Source organism: Somniosus microcephalus, chromosome 10 (assembly GCF_052327205.1).
Source record: "Somniosus microcephalus isolate GS21.2 chromosome 10, FLI_Smic_1.0, whole genome shotgun sequence".
Classification (NCBI taxonomy): domain Eukaryota; kingdom Metazoa; phylum Chordata; class Chondrichthyes; order Squaliformes; family Somniosidae; genus Somniosus; species Somniosus microcephalus.
This window is the reverse complement of record NC_140996.1, coordinates 6,336,819-6,360,981: the sequence shown is the minus strand read 5'-3', so window position 1 is coordinate 6,360,981 and position 24,163 is coordinate 6,336,819. Positions and strand designations below refer to the sequence as shown.

General features: G+C 45.3%; 2 protein-coding genes across 4 annotated transcripts in view; one reads left to right on the top strand and one right to left on the bottom strand.

Moving 5' to 3' along the window:
• naa50 (N-alpha-acetyltransferase 50, NatE catalytic subunit) overlaps positions 1 to 17,975 on the bottom strand; it is a 30,140-nt gene extending 12,165 nt beyond the window's left edge. Inside the window, exons 1-2 of one of the 2 annotated variants that reach the window (XM_085998376.1) lie at positions 17,826 to 17,975; positions 1,297 to 1,433 (exon numbers count right to left, since the gene is read on the bottom strand). In XM_085998376.1, coding sequence (XP_085854502.1) covers positions 1,297 to 1,433; positions 17,826 to 17,833 — 145 coding nt within the window. In that variant the 5' untranslated portion in view covers positions 17,834 to 17,975. The remainder of the gene's footprint in view (positions 1 to 1,296; positions 1,434 to 17,825) is intronic. The other variant, XM_085998377.1, reaches the window with a different exon arrangement.
• Positions 17,976 to 18,736: 761 nt separating this feature from the next.
• atp6v1ab (ATPase H+ transporting V1 subunit Ab) overlaps positions 18,737 to 24,163 on the top strand; it is a 55,221-nt gene continuing 49,794 nt past the window's right edge. For both annotated transcript variants that reach the window (XR_015079679.1, XM_085998373.1), the window contains exon 1: positions 18,737 to 18,844. The gene's annotated coding sequence lies outside the window, so the exon portion shown is untranslated. The remainder of the gene's footprint in view (positions 18,845 to 24,163) is intronic.

Genomic DNA, 24,163 nt, shown 5'->3' with positions numbered 1-24,163 from the left:
AGCACAGAAACAGACCATTCAACCCAACTGCTCCGTGCCAGTGTTTATGGTCCTGCGACATGAGGAGTCTTTTTTTTAGATCTGGAATGCGCTGCCTGAAAAGGCGGTGGAAGCAGATTCAATAGCAACTTTCAAAAGAGAATTGGCTAAATACTTTGAAGGGAAAACATTTATAGGGCGGTGGGGAAAGAGCAGGGGAGTGGGATTAATTGGGACAGCTCTACCAAAGGGCCGTCACTGACATGATGGGCCAAATGGCCTCCTTCTGTGCTGTATCATTCCATGATTCTACAAGCCTCCTCCCACCCCTTTAGTGTTGCCAAAGGAGAGGTTGTTTCCTTTTAGCTTGCAGCAGTGACCACATTTCATGGTTCGTTTTTGCTATTCTTTGTAACAAACAGGCAACAACTTACCTACAGAATACAAGCAGTGAGCTTGGCTTTCTGAAAACAAGAGTCAAGTACGCACAGAAGCAAAAAAGCCCTCTGTAAACCTACACAATGCAATCTGGATTCTATCTCTGGCATACAGGCAACAGAAACATACATGTGGTATAGCATTCAAAAGCTAAAATATTAATTGTGGTAGAAACGTGGAGAGAGGTTGGTCTGCAGCACAGGCACAACATGCAATTGGTTAGATACTAAAAGTGTCCAGAACACACACCCTTCCAAAGCCTAGCTGATTGCATGGCAGTAGCATGATTATTTTATTTTTTATTGTTGGGGTCGAAAGAAAATGAAAGGATTTAAGACAAGTTTGTGGCTCAGATCCCTGGCAGGAACAAGGATTTTCTGCAGCGGTTTGGTATACAAGAATCCCTTCTGATAATTTCTCTGCACTGCATCACCTTCGTGACTCAGTTTGCCCTTGATCCTGATGAGCTGCCTTTTCTGACCTGGTTTTAACCGACTGTAAGGAAAGGATTTCACATATCGTCTATTTTTGCGAGTAAAATGACAAGCCGTTTCTGCTCGCTGCTACCCAGCACTGTGATGGGAAGTTTTCTGTACGTCATGCAGTTCTCCAATGCCCTGCTGTTATCCAAGAGCATTGTGCCTCTCTTACTCCCCGATCTGCAAAATACCCTCCCAGCAAGGAGAATCAAAACCTGCGTGGCCTGATAAATGGATATTTGAGCCCCCATACAAACTCAGTTAACTCTTCAAACGTGGTCCCAGCAGAGGTTCCAATCCAGGCAGAACATTTCCTAGCAAAGTACTGACAATTTATTTTAAAAAGAACTTAGTAGTAGATACTGCAGACATGAGTACACACAAAAAACACAAACTTTACCTAATTTTGCAAGTTCTCCAACCTCCAGCACATCCTTGTAGAATTTGTCGTTGTAACTTACAGGGAAGATGACTTGGTTTAACCGTTTCAGCTGTTTGATGTTGTGTGGAGTTACATCTCCGAGCTCAATCCGGCTACTGAAACAAAACAAAGACATTCCATATAACTGCGCCCGGAGTGATACATCAATTAGAATCACAGAAACTTACCGCACAGAAAGAGGCCATTCCGTGAAGCTGTTTAGCTGTCAGTTGTCAACCCCTATTCAACCTTGCTGCAATTTCTGACCTACAAGGCAATTTTTTAAATATATTCATTCTTGACAGTGGTTTGCGAGGCCACTTCAGAGGGCAGTTAAGAGTCAACCATGTTGGTGTGGGACTGGAGTCACATGTAGGCCCAGACCGGGTAAGGACGGCAGGTTTCCTTCCCTGAAGGACACTAGTGAACCGGCTGGGTTTTACGACAATCCCGATAGCTTCACGGTCACTTCTACTGAGACCAGATTTTTACTGAATTCCAATTCTCCAACTGCCACGATGGGACTTGAATCACTTTCTCTGGATTATTAGTCCAGTAACACAACCACTGCATCACCATATCCAGGAGGTAAGATGATGCTTCCTCTCACTCACAAAACAAGGAACATGTGAATTGTGTTGAAGTCAATCAACATTAAAAAAAATATCTTTAAATCCTATTTTTAAAAGTTGGTTTATTCTGAATAGATCCAAGTGAAAAATCCACTTCTCCTGATATTTCTCTTTATTTTTCCACTTTCTCTAAAGTTTCGTATCCACATTTATGAATATCGCTAATTCTGAGCTTAGGTGGTCAATACTGGACACAATACATGTCTGACAGTTCGAAACTTCAAGCTGACGAGACTGCCTTGGCACCTTGCAAATAAAATTAGCCTTTATATGTTAGAATGATTTACTATGCTTGCTGTGACAGCTGTTAAAGGACACCGTTTAGATAGCCTGAACAGGTGTTGGTGTTAAAATAGTATCGAGCTATGGGATTTCAATTTCTTTACTCATCGGTGCTGACAGGAATAGGTTCCCCTCCTTCGCCATCTGACGGTGCTCAAACTTGAAGCAATGAAATGCCAAGCACCTTGACACAAGCAAGGACTTCAAACAACAGAACACAGCGGCTAAAGCAGCTGGTTTTCCTCAAACTCATTGCACACATGATGCTATAGCAGCGTGAAGGACAGCAGATGCGCTCTCCCACTGTCGACTGCACTCCTGAGTGTAAATAAAACACCAAGCAATCTGGGACGATAGCATGATAGACCCACGGAAGGGGTCTATGAATCGGGCAGGTCTCTGCATTACGCAGCACAGCAGAGATCATCACCCCGTCAGGAGACATCTTTTAAAAACTACTGTAAATGTTCAAGAGGCTTGTTCTGAAACATACTTCAGATCCAATGAGTAGCAAGGGATGCAACTCTATACGTGGAGGTTGAACTGCTGATTGCTTAATGCTGATGCCAAACGCTGATGTCAATATTTTAAAAGAGCTAACTCTATTTTAAAAAAATAACCAGGAAAATTAGGTAGGAGCAGAATGAATGGGAATGGAACGGTTTCATGCTCATCAAGGCAAGGTGTCAGCCGTGGCTCAGTGGGTGGCACTCTTGCCGAGTCAGAAGGTCGTAGGTTCAAATCCCACTCCAGAGACACGAACACAGAATCAAGGCCGGCATTTCAGTGCAGTTCTGAGGGAGTGCTGCACTGTCGGATGAGACGTTAAACCGAGGCCCTGTCTGCCCTCTCGGGTGGATGTAAAAGATCCAACAGCACTATTCCGAAGAAGAGCAGGGGAGTTCCCCTGGGCAATATTTATCCCTCAACCAACATCACCCCCAAAAAAACGTAGCTGGTCAGTATCTCGTGGGCTGCCACGTTTCCTACATTACAACAGTGACTACACTTCAAAAAGTACTTCACTGGTTGGAAAGTACTTTGGGACGTCCTGGGGTGCTATATAAATGCAAGTTCTCTCTCTTTCGACCAGGTCAGGCAAACAACAACCAGGTGCACAAGAAGCTGCTGCTGTACATCTTATCCACAACTTTAGCAGCGTATCCCTTTACTGAACAATTTTAATATAATCGTTCTCAGTTACAACACAGTCTTACATTTGTATGTTATTATTGGCACAGTGTGCAGTCATGCTTGGGCTCTGTGCTGTAGATTTATAAGACTTCCTTCTGGTTCAGTCTCCGCAACTAGACTGTTCTTGTCCCCAGATTGGGTCTTTATTTCCCGGATTCACATTGATCGGGTTAGGGATCAACCTGCCACCATCTCAGTGGAACGCACTGGCAGACTGCAATGAGGAGGAAACCAAGAGATTGCCCACATATGGTCCAAGGGAAGCACTATGGGCAGCGAGTTGGGCATAGCTTGATCATCTACTTGGTGAGCTTTTGGATTCGACAAAGCACTTTCCCCACACACTCATGCTAGAATCTTTGGGCATCACAATCTCCCTGGCATTCTAGAAGACAGACAGACTTGCATTTATATAGCGACTACCACGATCTCAAGACATCCCAAAGCACCTTACAGCCAATGAAGTAATTTTTGAAGTGCAGTCACTGTTGTAATGTCGGAAACACGGCAGCCAATTCTGCGGAGCAAATTCCCACAAACAGCAATGTTGGTGGAGTACATACTGGACAGGCCATCAAGGAGAACTGCCCTGCTATGTGAAATAGTGCATTGGAATCTTTTACATCCACCTCATCCGACAATGCAGCTCTCCCTCAGTACTGGCACTGCTCATGTCACTGGAGTTGGGCTTAAACCCACAACTTTCTGACTCAGAGGTGCGAGTGCTGCCCACTGAGCCACAGCTGACACCCAAGCCAATTGGGTAGGGCTGTGGAGATAGGTGATGTAGCACACCAAATGAATAATTCTTAATCTGCTGTTGGGAACATGACTGCTTGCCAACAGGAAGATCGAGTGCTGTACGAGAGTAGAGAGTTGTAAAAGGGTTTGCAGAGTCTCCTGGGGCCCAGACAGCTCCAGCTTTATGCACCTGGAGAGCAAAATTGAAGTGGCTATCTTCACACTCACAAAATAGCAAGTTTCCCCCCTTTCAACTTCCAACACCCATCAACTCTGAATGAGATTCCCAAATGTGCAAACTTGGGCTGAATTGTGTCCAGTTTTGAAGTACAGGCCTACACCCATGAGGCACAAGTTATTAAAGCAGACTTTGACAGCTACTGCAAGCAACGCCTATAGCAATGAGGTGAATTGCTAATGGCCGCTTTGAAATACTGTATCCGAGATTTAATTGTTGAGCATCCTTTAGGTAATGGCTGCTCTGGCAACAGAAACACATTAATAAAGAAACACATTCATCCTTTACAAGGATGATACCAGAGTGGAGAGGTTATAACTATCAGGAAAGATTAAACAGGCGGGGGCTCTTTACTCTAGAAAAGAGAAGGCTGAGGGGTGACCCGATAGAGGTCTTTAAAATTATGAAGGGGTTCGATAGGGTAAACGTAGAGAAGATGTTTCCACTTGTGGGGGAGACCAGAACTAGGGGCCATCAATATAAGATAGTCACTGATAAATCCAACAGGGAATTCAGGAGAAACTTTTTTTACTCAAATGGTGATGAGAATGTGGAACTTCCCACCACATTGAGTGGTTGAGGGGAAAAGCATAGATGCATTTAAGGGGAAGCTGGATAAAAACACAAGCAAGAAAGGAACAGAAGGACATGCTGACAGGCGACATTCCCGCTAAGCTGCCTGGAAGCCCTGCGCAGATCGCTCGCCACCTTCGAGGGAAGAAACCGCGCATGCGCGAAAATTTGAACGGGCCGCGCATCCAGTTAAAAGGGACCGCACACTTACAAATAAATTAGGGGGAACATTGCTGATAGGGTGGCAGGAGGCTCGGACCAGTTGGGCCAAGTGGCCCGTTTCTGTGCTGTACCTTCTATATAATTCTATATAATGTAGTCATTTAATGGAAACTACTGATCGCCAGAACCTATTACAGCAACTCTTGAAATCTTGGAAGGCGAGTGAAGTTGAAGTCTGTCTGTGCCTGACATAATGGCAGGGGACAGAAGTCATGTTATGAGATGGCACATTGCTCTTCATAGAATCATAGAAGGGTTACAGCACAGAAGGAGGCCATTCGGCCCGTCGAGCCCGTGCCGGCTCTCTGCAAGAGCACTGCAGCTAGTCCCACTCCCCCGCCCTTTCCCCGTAGCCCTGCAAATTTCTTTCCTTCAGGTACTTATCCAACTCCCTTTTGAAAGCCACGATTGAATCTGCCTCCACCACCCTTTCAGGCAGCGCATTCCAGATCCTCACCACTCGCTGCGTAAAAAAGTTTTCTCTTACGTCGCCTTTGGGTCTTCTGCCAATCACCTCAAATGTGTCCCCTCTGGTTCTCGACCCTTCTGCCAATGGGAACAGTTTCTCTCTATCTACTCTGTCCAGACCCCTCATGATTTTGAACACCGCTATCAAATCTCCTCTGCTACAAGGAGAACAACCCCAGCTTCTCCAGTCTATCCACATAACTGTCCCTCATCCCTGGAATCATTCTTGTAAATCTTTTCTGCACCCTCTCTAAGGCCTTCACATCCTTCCTAAAGTGCGGTGCCCAGAATTGGACACAATACTCCAGTTGGGACCGAACCAGTATTTTATAAAGGTTCATCATAATTTCCACACTTTTGTACTCTATACCTCTATTTATGAAGCCCAGGATCCCGTCAGCCTTTTTAACCGCTTTCTCAACCTGCCCTGCCACCTTCAATGATTTGTGCACACATACCCCCAGGTCTCTGTTCGTGCACCCCCTTCGGGATTATACCTTTTAGTTTATATTGCCTCGCCTCATTCTTTCTACCAAAATGTATCGCTTCACACTTTTGTGTTAAATTTCATCTGCCACGTGTCCGCCCATTTCACCAGCCTGTCTGTGTCTTCCTGAAGTCTATTACTCTCCTCCTCACTGTTCACTATACTTCCAAGTTTTGTGTCATCTGCAAATTTTGAAATTGTGCCCTGTACACCCACGTCCAAGTCATTAATATATATCAAGAAAAGCAGTGGTCCTAGTACCGACCCCTGGGGAACACCACTGTATACCTTCCTCCAGTCTGAAAAACAACCGTTCACCACTACTCTCTGTTTCCTGTCACTTAGCCAATTCCGTATCCATGCTGCCACTGTCCCTTTTATTCCATGGGCTTCAGCTTTGCTGGCAAGCCTATTATGTGGCACTTTGTCAAACGCCTTTTGGAAGTCCATGTACACCACGTCAACCACATTACCCTCATCAACCCTCTCTGTTACCTCATCAAAGAGCTCAATCAAGTTGGTTAAACACGATTTGCCTTTAACAAATCCGTGCTGGCTTTGCTTAATTAATCCACACCTGTCCAAGTGACTGTTAATTTTGTCCCTGATTACAGTTTCTAAAAGCTTCCCCACTAGCGAGGTTAAACTGACTGGCCTGTAGTTGCTGGGTTTATCTTTACACCCTTTTTTGAACAATGGTGACATTTGCAATTCTCCAGTCCTCTGGCACCACCCCCGTATCGAAGGAGAATTGGAATATTATGGCCAGTATCTCCGCGATTTCCTCAGCATCCTAGGAGGCATCCCATCCGCTCCTGGTGACTTATCCGCCTTTCTAATACCTCCTCTATCAATTTTTATCCTATCAAGTATCTCCTCTACCTCCTCCTTCACTGTCCATGGCAGCATTCTCCTCCTTGGTGAAGACAGATGTAAAGTACTCATTTAGTACCTCAGCTATACCCTCTGCCTCCATGCGTAGGTCTCCTTTTTGGTCCCTAATTGGCCCCATCCCTCCTCTTACTACCCTTTTACTATTTATATGCCTAAAGACGACTTCTGGATTACCTTTTATGTTGGCTGTCATTCTATTCTCATACCCTCTCTTTGCCTCTCATTTTCTTTTTCACTTCTCCTCTGACCTTTCTAAAATATAGCCTGATTCTCAGATGTATTTGCAACCTGACATCTATCATACATGTTCTTTCTCTGCTTCATCATATTCTCTATAACTTTCATCATCCAGGGAGCCCTGACTTTAGTTGCTCTGCCTTTCCCCCGAGTGGGAATGTACCTCAACTGTACCTGAACTATTTCCTCTTTAAAGACAGCCCATTGTTCCACTACAGTTTTGCCTGCCAATCTTTGATTCCAGTTTATCCGGGCCAGATCCGTTCTCAACCCACTGAAATAATAGCAAAATACTGCGGATGCTGGAAATCTGAAATAACAACAGAAAATGCTGGAAATACTCAGCAGGCCAGGCAGCATCCATGGAGAGAGAAACAGAGTTAACGTTTCAGGTCTGGGACCCTTCATCAGAACTGGAAAAAGCTGGAGATGTAACAGATATTAAACAGGTGCAGAGACAGGGGTGGGGGGGTTAGGAGGGGAGGAAGGAATAGAAAGAACATCCTGTAACATTTTATCTTTTCTGCCTCTTACAAAAGTACAGGATATTCTTTCTATTCCTTCCTCCCCTCCTAACACCCCCCCCCCCCCCGCCCCAGTCTCTGCACCGGCTTAATATCCGTCACATCTCCAGCTTTTTCCAGTTCTGATGAAGGGTCCCAGACCTGAAACGTTAACTCTGTTTCTCTCTCCACGGATGCTGCCTGGCCTGCTGAGTATTTCCAGCATTTTCTGTTGTTATTTCTCAACCCACTGAAATTGGCCTTCCCCCAGTTAAACATGTTTACTCTAGATTTCTCACTATCCTTTTCCATAGCTAGTCTAAACCTTATGATACTATGATCACTGTTCCCTAAATGTTCATCTACTGACACTTGCTCCACTTGGCCCACCTCATTCCCCAGAACCAGATCCTGCAATACCTCCTTCCTCATCGGGCCGGAAACATACTGGTCAAGGACGTTCTCCTGAACACACTTCAGAAATTCTTCCCCTTCTCTGCCCTTAACACTATTACAATCCCAGTCTATGTTAGGATAGTTGTAGTCCCCCATTATTATTACTCTAAAGTTCTTGCAGCTCTGTAATTTCCCTGCAAATTTGTTCCTCCATATCTTTCCCACTATTTGGTGGTCTATAGAATACACCTAGTAGTGTAATGGCACCTCTATTACTTCTTAACTCTAGCCAGATAGATTGTGTCCTTGACCCCTCCAGGACATCCTCCCTCTCCAGCACTAACATTCTCCTTGACCAATACTGCCACACCACCTCCTAAGAGGTAAGAAGTTAAAGAAAGTTTCCTTGCAGCATTTGCAGAACAAATTAAGTTTGCTCACATAACAGGGACTACACTTCAAAAAGTAATTCATTGGTTGTACGGTAATTTAAACATCCCGAGGCTGTGAAAGGTGCTGTACAAATGCAAGTGTTTTCTTTAAGTTGCCATTATCTCAGCGGTGACATGAAAAGACTGCCATAAAATAATCCTGTAAGTTGCATCCTGAGGCAGATTTTTAAAATCCGCAGTGGAAGGTGCAAGAGATACATTAATGCTAGAAATATTTGGAATGCACTTTTAACATTTAAGAATTATAATTTTACATAAAGCAGCCTTACAGATTACTGTTGCACAACCAAGTGAGACTGCACTGAATAGAATCCATATATCCAACTTGTATCAGAAAATTAGGCAATGTTCAGTTAAACGAATGCCCTAGGAGAAGGCCATAACTGCCCTACTCTCCAATATTACTAAGAAAACTTTGGGCTCTGTATTAAAATGCACAGTTGTTTGCCAAAAATAGAACATCCAGATCATATCAGTAGTGAATAGGAATACAGGAACAGGAGGAGGCCATTCAGCCCCTCGAGCCTGTCCACCATTCATTAAATCATGGCTAATTTGTACCTCAACTCCATCTACTCGCCTTTGCGCCATATCCTCGATACCCTTACCAACAAAATCTATCAACCTCAGTTATGAACTTTTTTAACCCCTAGTCTCAGCAGCTTTTTTGGGGGGGGAAAAAGAGTTCCAGATTTCCACTATGCTTTGTCTGAAGAAGTGCTTCCTGACTTAATTTTAAGGAAATGCCCCCTTGTTCTGGACTCCCCCCACCAGAGGAAATAGTTTCTCTCTCTACCCTATCAACTCCTTTAATCATCTTAAACACCTCAATTAGATCACCCCTTAATCTACTAAACTCGAGGGAATACAAACCTAGTCGATGCAAACTTTCTTCAAAATTTAACCCTTTTAGCTGCGGTATCATGGTGATGGAAATAAGAGCTTTTCTTCCAACTAAAAGATGCACCAGCTGTGGCTCAGTGGGTAGCACTCTTACCTGAATCAGAAAATGTGGGTTCAAGTCTCACTCCAGAACCCTGACCAGAATATCCAGGCTGACACTCCGGTGCAATACTGAGGGTGTGCTGTACTGTCGGAGGTGCAAGGAAGACTCTGTTGTTTAAAGTATAGAATCATACAGCACAGGAGTCCATTCGGCCCATCATCCAAGGTCTTGGAAGAGAGTTGTTGAGAGTCCAGGCTAAAGGGTCTTGTTCAAATTGCTGCCTTTTTTTATTATTCGTTCCTGGGATGTGGGCATCGCTGACAAGGCCAGCATTTATTGCCCATCCCTAATTGCCCTTGAGAAGGTGGTGGTGAGCCGCCTTCTTGAGCCTCTGCAGTCCGTGTGGTGAAGGTGATCCCACAGTGCTGTTAGGGAGGGAGTTCCAGGATTTTGACCCAGCGACGATGAAGGATCGGCCGATATATTTCCAAGTCAAGATGGTGTGTCTTGGAGGGGAACTTGGAGGTGGTGGTGTTCCCATGTGCCTGCTGCCCTTGTCCTTCTAGGTGGTAGAGGACGCAGGTTTGGGAGGTGTTGTCAAAGAAGCCTTGGCAAGTTGCTGCAGTGCATCTTGTAGATGGTACACACTGCAGCCACGGTGCACCGGTGGTGGAGGGAATGAATGTTTAAGGTGTGGATGGGGTGCCAATCAAGTGGGCTGCTTTGTCCTGGGTGGTGTCGAGCTTCTTGTGTGTTGTTGGAGCTGCACTCATCCAGGCAAGTGGAGAGTATTCCATCACACTCCTGACTTGTGCCTTGTAGATGGTGGAAAGGCTTTGGGGAGTCAGAAGATGAGACACTCACTGCAGAATACCCAGACTCTGACCTGCTCTTGTAACCACAGTATTTATGTGGCTGGTCCTGTTAAGTTCCTGGTCAATGGTGACCCCCAGGATGTTCATGGTGGGGGATTCAGCGATGGTAATGCCGTTGAATGTAAAGGGGTGGTGGTTAGACTCTCCCTTGTTGGAGATAGTCATTGCCTGGCACTTGTGTGGCGCGAGTGTTACCTGTCATTTATCAGCCCAAGCCTGAATGTCGTCCAGGTCTTGCTGCATGCGGGCGTGGACTGCTTCATTATCTGAGGAGTTGCGAATGGAACTGAACATTGTGCAGTCATCAGCGAACATCCCCATTTGACTTTATGACGGCGGGAAGGTCGTTGATGAAGCAGCTGAAGATGGCTGGGCCTAGGACACTGCCCTGAGGAACTCCTGCAGCGATGTCCTGGGGCTGTGATGATTGACCTCTAACCACCACAACCATCTTCCTTTGTGCTAGGTATGACTCCAGCCAGTGGAGAGTTTTCCTCGATTCCCATTGACTTGTTTTACTAGGGCTCCTCGATGCCACACTCGGTCAAATGCTACCTTGATGTCAAGGGCAGTCACTCTCACCTCACTTCAAAAGGTGAAAATATTTAAGACCAGTCTTCCAGTAGTTGGGTGGACCAAAGTATATTGTGATGTATATATCTTTTGGATGAGACCTTAAACCGAGGCCCCTTCTGACCTCTCGGGCGGACAGAAAAAAATCCCACTGCACTATTTTGAAGAAGAGCAGGGGAGTTGTCCCCGGTGTCCTGGCCAATATTTATCCCTCAACCAGCATATCGCTGTTCCTTTATCGTCGCTGGGTCAAAATCCTGGAGCTCCCTCCCAAGCTGTGGGAGTACATTCACCACACGGACTGCAGCGGTTCAAGATGGCGGCTCACCACCACCTCCTCAAGGGCAATAAATGCTGGCCTTGCCAGCGACACCCATCCCATGAACAAATAAAAGAAAGACAGATTATTTGGTTATTTGTGGGAGCTTGCTGTGCACAAATTGGCTGCCGCGTTTCCTACATTACAACAGTGACTGCACTTCAAAAGAACTTAATTGGCTGTAAAGCGTTTTGGGATGTCCTGAGGTCGTGATCAGCTCCAAGTGAGAATAAAACAACTCAACCCCATCAGGCAGCGGCTGGTTTCCAATCTGAGGAACCATTTTCACCATTACCAAGGCAATAGAACTAGAGAGGAGATGAGGAGAAATGTTTCTACACAGCGAGTTATGATAATCTGGAATGCATTTCTTGAAAGGGCAGTGAAGCAGATTCAATAGTAACTTTCAAAAGGGAATTGGATAAATACTTGAAAAATGTGCAGGGCTGTGGGGAAAGAGCAGGGGGAGTGGGACTAATTGGAGAGAATCTTTCAAAGAGCCGGCACAGGCACGATGGGCCGAATGGCCTCCTCCTCTGTTGTAAGATTCTATGACAAGGCACTGTAAGAAATACATAACGTTTGATTGACATCACAATACACCTTGGTCCAGCCAACTACTAAAAGACTGATCTTAAATACCTTCACTTGAAGACAGAAATTTGAACAAGACCCTTTAGCCTGGATCAAAACTACTTTCTTAAGATGGGCCGAACGACCTCCTTCTGTGCTATATGGTTCTATAATTCAAAACAGAGTCTTTCTTGCAACCAACAGGCCCAATAGCACCAGTCACTTGTGGCCCAGGGAACATACAAAAGCTGGATGTAGCATTTAATCACAGGAAGCTCGCCGAACCTTTTGTAAAACAAGTCAGCTCTTATGTTCTCCAGCATGCAAGTAGAGTAGTCACTTTAGAAACATAGAAGATAGGAGCAGGAGTAGGCCATTCGGCCCCTCAAGCCTGCTCCGCCATTCAATGAGACCATGGTTGATCATCCAAATTCAGTACCCTGTCCCTGCCTTCTCCCCATATCCCTTGATTCCCTTTAGCCTCAAGAAATATATCTAACTTTCACTGACACATCACAACAATTTTGATTGTTCACTCCCCCATTGAAAGATTAAAAGCTGCGGTGATGCCCATAGTTCCAACACAAAGCACAGAATCAAATATTGCTTCCTTTTTTTAAACATACAGAACACAATCAAAAAAGACCACCCTCGTACAAGCTGAAACACGACTACAGTTTCAAACATGTGACATTACTTTTCATGTGGTCAAGCTCATGTTTCCATTCAATCCAATGTAACACTACAGCAACCCAGACAAAAATGGAACATCACAATTTCCATACCTTCCATGTCATCACACCAGTACACACTTACTTGACACCACATATGTGGGAAAGACAAATTGGCTGGGCCCACTTCAAGTCGGAGGCAACAACCTCAGAGTAGCAACGAGCAGGGAAATCAACAGTCACAGCTTCACAGCAAAGATATTGGTGCAACATTGGGATATACACACTTACAAAATTCTCTCTTTCTTGGTCTAGGTGGCCCTGTATTGTGACACCAATTTGGGGGTTATAGTTAATACTGAAGACGACTGCAGCAAAACACAAGCTGACAGTTCTGGTCTCCACGTTACAAAAAGCATATAGTTACTGGAGAAGGTGCAAAAAAGATTTACAAAGATGAGACCAGAACTGAGCGGTTATAACTATCAGGAAAGACTGAACAGACTGGGGTTCCTTTCTCTAGAAAAGAGAAGGCCCAATAAAGCTCTTTAAAATTATGAAAGGGTTCGAGAGGGTAGACACGAGAAGATGTTTCCACTTGTGGGGAGACCAAAACTAGAGACCATCAATATAAGATAGTCACTAATAAATCCAATCGGGAATTCAGGAGAAACTTCTTCATCCAGAGAGTGGTGAGAATGTGGAACTCGCTGCCACAGGGAGTGGTTGAGGTGAATAGCAGAGATACATTTAAGGGGAAGCTGGATAAACATGAGGGAGAAAAGAATGGAAGGTTAGATGAAGGAGGGTGGGAGGAGGCGGGTGTGGAGCAGAAACACCGGCACGGACCAGTTGGGCTGAATGGCCTGTTTCTGTGCTGTAAATGCTACGTAACTAAAATTCAATGTTAAAAAGCAGCTGCATGCATTAGGATGCAACTTCAGTGTATTGTCCTTTTTATTTTGAATTTTCCAACTGTGTAATTGATTCCATGATACAGCTATTCCTACCGTGGCAACAATCACCTGGAATTTCCAGGTTTGACAATGAGCCCATGACAAATCAGTGTAGCACACTGCACCTAGACGAGAATATAAAGCTGCAGTCTGTTTGGGCAACTTGCCTGCAAAATGTCAGCCTGCTGTGGCGGTCGGGACATGGTTTGCGATTTAAAAAAAAAAAAATTCAACAGAATGTTGGAATCAGAACTGCAGTATTAATGATTCTCAGACCAATTTAAGAGGCACACAAAAATAAATCTTATTGGGGTCGTTATCCTCCGAGCGGAAACATCTCCCTCGTTCCACAATTTGCTGGACTGGGCATTGAACCAGTCGCATGAATGTCATTCGTGAAATAAAAAAAACTGGGATCAGTAAAAGTTACCATGATGGGTTGTCGTAAAAACCCAACTGGTTCACTAATGACCTTTAGGGAAGGAAATCTGCCGTTCTTCCCCGGTCTGGGCCTATAGGTGACTCCAGTCCCACCCCAAGGTGGTTGACTCTTAACTGCCCTCTGAAGTGGCCGAGCGAGACACTCAGTTGTATCCAGGGCAACGAAGGATGGGGCAATAAATGTCGGCCTTGCCAGCGACGCCCTCTTCCCGAGAATGAATATTAAAATGAATTCCTCAAATCTGCAACTAAATATTGGAGACCCCTGGAGAATAGTGCCGGGCACTGTGGCTTAACTCCACATGCAGTGCAAGTCCAGCAGTTTGCCCGACCTCCTGGGCAGTTTATAAACTTAAGTCGAGGTTGATCCAAATATTGCGAGTGTGGTAGTTCTGCTCGCACTGCCAGTACATATGAAGTTTACCAAATGGGATTAGCGTTCTCTCCGGTCTGGAAGAGCGGGATTTGTAGCTAAGCCGTAGAAACAAGATGTTGCCAGTTGTGAATGAGCACAGTAACATCTACAGTATAATCACGGGCTAAATTCATTTTACAATTCTAATCGAGTAACCTCCAAATACTTTTCAAAATAATCTCATAAAACACCCAAACAATTAAACTTACTTCAGCTGCTCCTGAATTGCAGCTCAGTTTGGAAAGGAACCAGGTCACACATTAAAACTGCACCAGAGAGAAGTACGTTATAATGGGGCTAGTTACAACTTCTAGCTGTGGGACGAGATCTTAGTTTCAGTGAAGCCAAAGATCGACAAGGCTGGAACTTCCTCCCTGACTACCTTAGTATTGGAATTCACTTGACATTACGTTTCACATCTTCTGCTAGATCCCCTTCCCACTTCGCTCAGCAGCCCCCGCATCGATAGAGTTTTGCAGTCAGCTCATAGATCACTCACTCCTTTCCTCCACTGGCTTTGCAACTTTTTGTTGAATCTTCACGTTGATCCAACTTTACAAAAAGCAGAAACAGAAATGGCTGGAAATACTCAGCAGGTCAGACAGCATCTGTGGAGAGAGAGAAGCCAGTCAGTTGACATCTCAGGAGGAAAGGTCTTAGACCTAAAACGTCAACCGACTTGACTTCTGTCTCCACAGGTGCTGCCTGACCAGCTGATTATTCCCAGTATATTTACACTGAATTAACACAGAACCAGGCCGTCTTTCTGCTCACGAGCCTCCTCCCACCCTACTTCATCTCACCTTATCAGCATTGCGTTCTATTCCTTTCTCCCTCGTGTGTTTATCCAGCTTCCCCTTAAATGTATCTCTGCTATTCGCCTCACCCACTCCCTGTGGGAGCGAGCTCCACATTCTCACCACTCTCTGGGTAAATGTATTTACTCTGCCCTGGCTGCTCTCAGAAACATTCTCCCGAATGGCCCCAAAATGTTTTTAAGGATGTCAATTTGTCCTCAACAGATTTATCCTTGTGTACCTCATGTTTCGTACATCTGAATACCAGGTTTGATTTCATTCTGCGTTGTTTCCCAAGTCAGAGCAATGTGGCATGACCCAACAGTCTACTATTTCTACTTCCTGAATAGTGCCTCTGTCACGTACAAGAACCGTGTCTAGGACACCCACTTCTCAGACTCACTATTTGCCACACCATCTCCTGTTCAAGTACTTTTTTCCCCCCACATGCTTCTAGCAAGTTGTCCCGGTAACACGATACTTCCTGTAATGCCATACTCGTGGCCCTGTCCTGATCACTTCCATTAACTCGTCTCGATCCTGAGCCCATCCTGCCTTCCATTTCCCATCACTAGCTCACTCTAGGAGAGGGGTTTTGAAAAAGTAAATCAGGGATTTACATACTTACTGTTTATTGTGCCTTTTGCAGTAATAGGACACTATCTCTCATTACCAAGAGAAGAGGCAACTCGCTGTTTACAATCGGGAACAACTTGCATTTAAGGTAGCACCTTTAATGTAGGAAAACATCCCAAGTCACTTCGCAGGAGCCTAACTGACACCGAGCCAAAGGAGGAGATATTAGGACAGGTGACTAAAAGCTTGGTCAAAGTGGTAACTTTTAAGGAGGATCTTAAAGGAGGAGATAGAGAGGTTTAGGGAGGGAATTCCAGAGCTTAGGGCCCAGGCAGCTGAAGGCACGGCCTCCAATGGTGGGGCGAAGGAAATCGGGGATGCGCAAGAGGCCAGAATTGGAATAACGCAGTTCTCGGAGGGTTGCAGGGCTGTAGGTTACAGAGAGGGAGGGCGAGGCCATGGAGGGATTTGAACACGAGGATGGGAAGTTTTAAAATAACCATGCACTCTGGATTTCCCATACTAATAACTCACTCAGGATTTATTTACTCATTCTCATTTGTTTGGAGATACATGAAACTCCAGTGCTGGTCATGACTTAGGATAAACACAAAATGATTGTTATGGATTACAATTTTCCCCACTTTACTGTGCCAAATTTCTCCCCATTCCTTCTCCTCCCCTGAAAGCATCACTTCCTGCTGAGTAGTTTCATGGATGCTGGGTACACCCTGGTACAAACAGCCTCGATGTGTGTGACCCTTGATGGTAAGTGTGGGGAATATTACAATCTCACTTTCCAGCAGCAATCACTGGACGCCAATCAAGAGGAATTCCAGCCAACTTCCCCCTCCCTGGCTCAGTGGTGCTGCATCCATTGCAACTCTTCTACTGATACCCCAGCCAAGATCAATCAACTCAATACAGGCTGGGAATCAAACCTCGAACCTCCTAGTCTGTATGGTCCAGTTGCACATGAGCTTTAATTAACTGTGCTGCCACATTTTTAAAAAAATTGAATAAACACATGACAGAACATTATTATATATCCTCTTTTCAAACACAAATTGCCAAAAATATACATCATAATTTCACAAATCCTGTTCCTCCCCAATAAAACAAATTAGAGTGTGGGCTCAGAAACATTGCTGGACAAAATTTTCGAGATTTTTCAATTTAATACAAATGGCATGTCCTTACAATTCAGGAAAATCATTCAAAAGAAAGAAAAAGGAAGACTTGCACGACCTCAGGATGTTCCCAAAACGCTTTACAGCCAATGAAAGTTTTGTCTCAAATTGTACCATTGCTTTAATATAACTGCTGCTACAGAAAAAAATTAAAAGCAGCAGTTTAAATAAATGACCGTCTGACAAAATGGTTAGAAGCACTTTTGAAAGTTTTTTTTAAAAAGCGGCAAAAACTTGCTGTTACTTTTTAAAAAGTTAAATTGAAAAGGTTTCTGTGCAAACTTCACCACCCTCCGAATGTTAGTGATGGACATTTCAGATTTTTTTCCCCAAATGGGGGTCGTAAAACGCTACACAAGTGTCCTTAGGCTTCAGATGGGAAACGTCCCCCCACCCCCCCAAAAAAGGTTTAATAAATTTGTTTTTGCTGCCCACACTGGGCGCAAGCAGACAGTTGGAAAGTTACACAATAATCTGATGTTTAAAAAATAGGATTACATTCCCAGTGCAAAAAAAAATTCACAGAAAGACACCAAGTGAAACACTGCAAACTTCCAGTCTGTCAATGTGCAAATATACAAGTCAGAAATCACTGGCCTAAAATGAGCTGTTTCAGACAATTATTGGCTGTTGGGGGGTGATTTTCGTGACCCATGATGAAAAGTATTATAATGGAAAGAAGGAGGCTTCTCCCGGGGTGACTGTACTGCGGGATTAGTCTGTAATCCGGATTGTGAATGTAGCACCCGGAGTGAGAGGCCGCGGGAGGGAGGCCCGAACTCCAGCAACAACTTGACTAAAGAAGTCCGGCGCGCAGCTCCCGCCGCTTCCCCGGGGGCCGGGCCGGGTGTACTCACCCCTTCATGGCGGGCACTTGTCCGTCTTCACCTGGTGACCGGACGGCGGGGGGATGAAGCTAATCGCCCAACTCCTCCTCAGCCTCTAACACATGCCACTCGCTCCGCGCCACCCACTGCCACCTCTCACCTCTGACCCCCCGACCCCCGCCGCCGGGGCCCGAGTGGAGCCGAGCGGTGCCCGAGCCCAGCCGAGTGGAGCCGAACGGTGCCCGAGCCCAGCCGAGTGGAGCCGAACGGTGCCCGAGCCCAGCCGAGTGGAGCCGAACCCCAACCGAGTGGAGCCGAGCACGAAGCCCGAAGCACGAACCCATCCTGTCAGAAATAATAACTCGCACCAAAAACACCGTCGGTTTAAAATTCGCTTCTTATTTTTAACTTTTAACAAGAATATTTATATGTATTTTAATATTGAACCTCCTTCAAAACACGCAAACTATTTAAACGTGCCTATATGACCTTTTGACCCCCCCGCGCTCCTGCTTCAAATTTTTATTTTTTTAATCCGTCTTCGCTTATAAGTGAATTCTGAATAAAAGTCCGTTAGCATCGTATTTGTGTTATTTCGTTTTATTATTAATTTTTTTTTTAAATCGAACCCTGCGATCACGTGACCAGGGAAGACTGTATTTGTAATTTATCAATGGGGGAAAAAAGACAGACTCAACTTTTAAAACACTTTACACCTCTGGAAAGAATAAAATTTTAAATGAATTTGTATTTTTTTCGGTTGAAAAAAATCTGCTGACGTCACCTACCAGTGTCGTCGATGCACCTTAAATTATTTAAAAAGAAAGCGGCGACTGTTTTGTTTGTGATTTATTTGCACTTTTTGAGATTCTAGTCTCCGCCTGGGGTAATAATATTACAATAAAAGCGAGTTTTTTTTAAAAGTGCTTTTTCTGTGGCCCCGCCCCGCCTGCGTATTCCGAGTACGCGCATGCGCAGGAGGCGGGTATCAGCTGACTGTCAGTGGACTGCAGGAGCGCGAGAGGCGGGAGCGGAGCGGAGCAGAGCAGGTAAAGGAGCCCGGACCCCCCAACCCACCTCAAACCCGGCCTACCTCACTCCGGGCCCCCCAACCCAACTCGCACTCCGGACCACCCAACCCAACCCAACCCAACCCACCTCACCCCGGGTCACCTCAAACCCCGGACCCGGCCTACCGGACCACCCAACCCACCTCACCCCGGGCCCACCTCAAACCCCGGACCCCCCAACCCCGGCTCCAACCCCACCTCACCTCACCCTGGGCCCACCTCAAACCCCGGACCCCCCAACCCCACCTCACCTCACCCTGGGCCCACCTCAAACCCCGGACCCCCCCAACTCAACACCCGGGCCCACCTCAATCCACGGCTCACTGTCAGCGGACGGCAGGAGCGCGAGAGGCGGGAGCCGGCCTATCTCACCCCAACCCCGGCACAGGAAGGGTCCCTTATAAAACACCCGTGGGCGGGTGTCTGACTGACTTTAGTCCGCAGGCCGATCGGCCGAGCCTGGGGTTGCCGCCGGCTGCACAGCCTCCGGGTGAGGGGGACGGGTGTTGTGGGGTGGGTGGGTGGATAGCTGATCTCCCCTCAACAGCCGCCCCCCCCCCGGTTTGTGCTATGCGGGAAATAAATAGGAAGGTAACCAGGCGCCTGTCAAACTCAGAGCGTCACTGCTCGGCCCGATTCCCCCTCAACCCCCGCCCGACTGCCCGCCCCCCAAAACCTCCTCGGTCCGATGCATCCCTCTCCTCTCCCCATCTCTGCTCCTCTTTCCACTTCCTTCCTCCCTGATCCCCATATCCCTTGATTCCCCTAGAGCCCAAAAATCGATCACAAGAACATAAGAAATAAGAGCAGGAGTCGGCCATACGGCCCCTCGAGCCTGCGCCGCCATTCAATAAGATCATGGCTGATCATCAGCCTTGAATATACTCAACGACTGAGCCTCCACAGCCCTCTGGGGCAGAGAATTCCAAAGATTCAGCACCTTCTGAGTGAAGAAATTCCTCCTCATCTCAGACCTAAATGGCCAACCCCTTATTCTGAGACTGTGACCCCTGGTTCTAGACTCTCCAGCCAGGGGGAAACATCCCCCCTGCATCTACCCTGTCAAGCACTCAGAATCTTACGTTTCAATGCGATCACCTCTCATTCTTCTAAACTCCAGAGTATAGGTTCAATCTCTCCCTATAGGAAACCCTCTCATCCCAGGGAACAATCTAGTGAACATTTGTTGCACCACCTCTAAGGCATGTATGTTCTTTCTCAGATAAGGAGACCAAAACTCTGTGCTTCCCCTCCCCACCCCACAGCCTGCCAGATTACAAGCTCCCTCTTTTCTCCCCACTGGCTGGATTGCATCTTCCTTTATCTCGTCATCCTCAAACCATTTTCTCTCACCCCTAAACCCATTTTTCACACTCACTCACTCTTCCACAGTGCTTTCCCCCCCCCCCCCCCCCCCCCCCTGCCAAACAACTTGGTCCAATTCCCTCTCCATCCCAGGCTGACAAGTGTTACATGTCTGCATGTAACTGGCAGGTGAATTGGCTGAGGATCTACTGTATCACTGCATAACTACATCAATCATCCAAGGAGGGGAGGGAGGGAGAGATGGAGGAGTCGAGCAGTGACTTGCACCAGTATTGGGAAGTGAAACGGTCGTTTTGCAATTCATGAAGGAAGACCAGCATGCACTGAGCAACTCCCTATTGTACATCTGATACTGGAGAGAACGTTTGAGGAATTTCATTCTGAAATGGCCTCACTTGTAAATATATAAAGCGTTGATGATGACTCTTTACCAAATATTTTATACTGATCTTGAAGTAGAGTTATACACAACTTTTTTGTTAATATGGTATCAGTGGTATAATCTTAAATTAGTTTCTACATGATGTCCATATATACCTACATAGGTGTATATAACATGCATTTGTGACTTCTTACAATTTGTGTGGCTTATCTATAAAATGGATCACCGAACATAGAATGGAAATTGGACTTCAGATTCTCAATTAAAAATTTGTGTACGGCTCCATGCTTTTTTTTAAAAGCCTGACTGTTTAAAGCAGAATAATGGGGACATCAAGAAAGGGGAGGGTGGTCAGAAGCACAAATGAGAGAGAGTTTTTTTAAGGAGGCTTTTGAATACTAGTAGTGAGGAATCAAGTTAAAGTATTCGAGATGGTGTAGTGACTAAAAGAATACCAACCCTAATAATTTGTGCACCTTTTTATGGAATTCTTTGTATAATACATAGTCATCCTTGTATGTCTTGCACAAGAGTACATTTTTTCCTAAATTTTAGGTTATGTAAAGAATTAGATCTCCGCCTGCACATTTTTTGTCTTCTCTTAATGCAAAAGAACCTAATTTTGACTAGTTTGGAGTAATGTTAATTGACCATGGAGAGACTTTGTCCCACTTAGTAATGAGTGATTTATTTAGCCTGAATAGAATGTGAAATCTTGAGTTCAGTTCAAAGTGTTATTTTCTGTGGGAGAGGGAGTGGGGCTTTTTAAGGCATTGGTGAGTTTCAAGAATCTCCCAGAAATTATACACGCTGAAGTGTTAATTGAATCTCAAGACTTCACACGTGAGTACAATGCTGAAGTATCAACTTATAAGCTACATTCCAACCCAGGGCTTAAAATGAAGACTTAGAAAGGCCTGTAGCTGTGTCTACACTAATCTTCTAATATAATGGGAAATAACTGTAATTTATATGCACACATTAAAATATTACATAAAAATAAAGACCGAATGTATGATTTGAAACAGGGACTCAATTACATTTCCACACCTTAGCTCAATTATCCCTGGCCTCTTAACTCTACTCTGTGGAGAGATTAGAGAAACTGGGGCGGTTCTCCTTGGAGCAGAGAAGGTTAAGGGGAGATTTAATAGAGGTGTTCAAAATCATGAGGGGTTTTGATGGAGTAAATAAGGAGAAACTGTTTCCAGTGGCAGGTAACCAGAGGACACAGAGTGAAGGTGATTGGCAAAAGAACCAGAGGCGAGATGAGGAAACATTTTTTTTTACGCAGCGAGTTGTTGTGATCTGGAATGTGCTGCCTGAAAGGGCGGTGGAAGCAGATTCAATAGTAACTTTCAAAAGGGAATTGGATACATACTTAAAGCGGGAAAACAAATTGCTAGGGCTCTGGGGAAAGAGCAGGGGGGAGTGGGATTAATTGGAGAGCTCTTTCAAAGAGCCGGCAGAGGCACGATGGGCCGAATAGCAGCCTTCTGTGCTGTATTATTCTATGATATTACACCACAGGAGATGCACATTTTTTTAAATTTTGAAATAGGTTTTTAAATTGTTTTCCAGCTTTTATCTCTTCCAACTAAGTGATGCAATTGTTTTGGGTGTAAAAGCTGTTCATTGGTATGTGTTTTTAACTGGGTAGAAATGTTGTGCTCACTGAAATGTTGTTTGGGAATGGAATGCTTGGTACCCAGTGTCAGCTTGGAGCTTTGTTGGTTAGGTCTGACATGGGTCAGCTATATAAGCTGGTGAGAGTTATGAGTTGAGCTGTATTGAATTAGGTTGGTGTTCTGATGTTCTGTGGCCTCAGAACATTGAAGTGTCATGTGTCACGGACCTGCAATTGCACTGGAACTCAGTGTCAATTATTTGTGACTTGTAGCTGATGTCATATTTGCTAGTATTGCCCCTGACTCAAGGAGCTGGACTTGTCCTGTTACGTGTAAAGAGCAGCTTCAGTGCATGTTATGATTGTCCATTGGACGATGTGGGGTGTTGAATCCAGACGTTAGAGCAGAACCAATACATTTAATCTCCAAACGAATACTTTGGATTGATTTTAAGTTGAGGTGATCTAGTTGGAGCCAACTTTTGTTTCAGTAGCTGTAACCTGGCTATCTTGTGATCTTAGCTGGCCAACTACAGCATACGTGTTAAATACTACAACAGTGTGACAAGAGAAACTGCATTCTGTTCTGCCCAATGTCAGAAGACTGCAGCAGGATGACATTACCATTTTGCTCTGAGGTCCAGCTCCTGCTGAACTATCAACGGAGTCAGGCTATGGAACGTGCTTATTTGGTGGGGCTTTGTGTCCTAGGTGTAGATGCATTTTTTTCTTCCTTTTTCCCCATAATTTCTTCCTTACCCGCCTCTTGAAGGCATTAGTGGGTAGCTTGAAGGCATTAGTGGGTAGAGCAGTGTAGTGGCGATGGTACTGGAGTGGCAGCCAAGATATGAGTTCAAATCCAACCATGCCAACTTGCAAAATTGAATTAAATTAATCTGTTGGCTAGGTACCAGAAAAAAAATACTTTTTTTTATTCATTCAAGGGGTGTGGGCATCGCTGGCATGGCCAGCATTTATTGTCCATCCCTAATTGCCCTTGAAGGTTGTGAGCTGACGCCTTGAACCGCTACAGTCTGCTGTACTCCCACAGTGCTGTTAGGTAGGAGATGTTCCAGGATTTTGATCGACGATGATGAGGGAATGATGATATATTTCCAAGTCAGGCTGGTGTGTGATTTGGAGGGGAATTTGCTGGTGATGGTGTTCCCATGCGCCTGCTACCCTTGTCATTCTAGGTGGTAGAGGTCGGGGGTTTGGGAGATGCTGTCGAAGAAGCCTTGGCGAGTTGCTGCAGTGCATTTTGTAGATGGTCCACACTGTAATGTTCCTGGATTGTTGTACAAACCCAACTGGTCCATTAATGTTCCTCAAGGAAGGGAATCTGCCACCCCTACTCGGTCTGGCCTGCCTGTGACTCTAGTCCACGCTACGTGACTGACTCGATACCCTCTGAAGTGGCTTAGCATGCCACTCAGTTGTAAAAACAATTACAGACCGCCGTCACCACCTTAGGTAATTTATGGGCGGAAAATAATTGTGTTCCCAAATTTCAAAAACAACTTTCCTTACTGGGGTCTTGATCTGGTAGCCATCAACTTTGGGCATCCATGTGGCTATTCTTGACGTGAACTTAGTGAGCTTTGATAGGCTATTCGACTGGTGTTAGAGGGTACCAATTACAGCCAACCCTTCCCCATCATCGCCCAACATCCACAGTGCGCATCTAGTGAGTGTCACCGGATAGCGAGCAGAAGCAAAAGCTTTGTATGTGCTTTTTTTCCTTCCTTAAATTGTGATGCTGGCTAATTGCGCATCTACAGTGGTTCCACTTGAGGCAAGCTAACCGCACGGATCGGGAATCAATCTGGAGACCACCTTGGTCTTCATGGCTTGGCTACCTCAATTAGCCCAACTATCTAGGGAGCTTTATCATGTGCTCTTAAATAAGTTGTCCTGGAGTTTCCTCCATGGGCACAAACCCGGAAGTTGCACCCGAAATCGT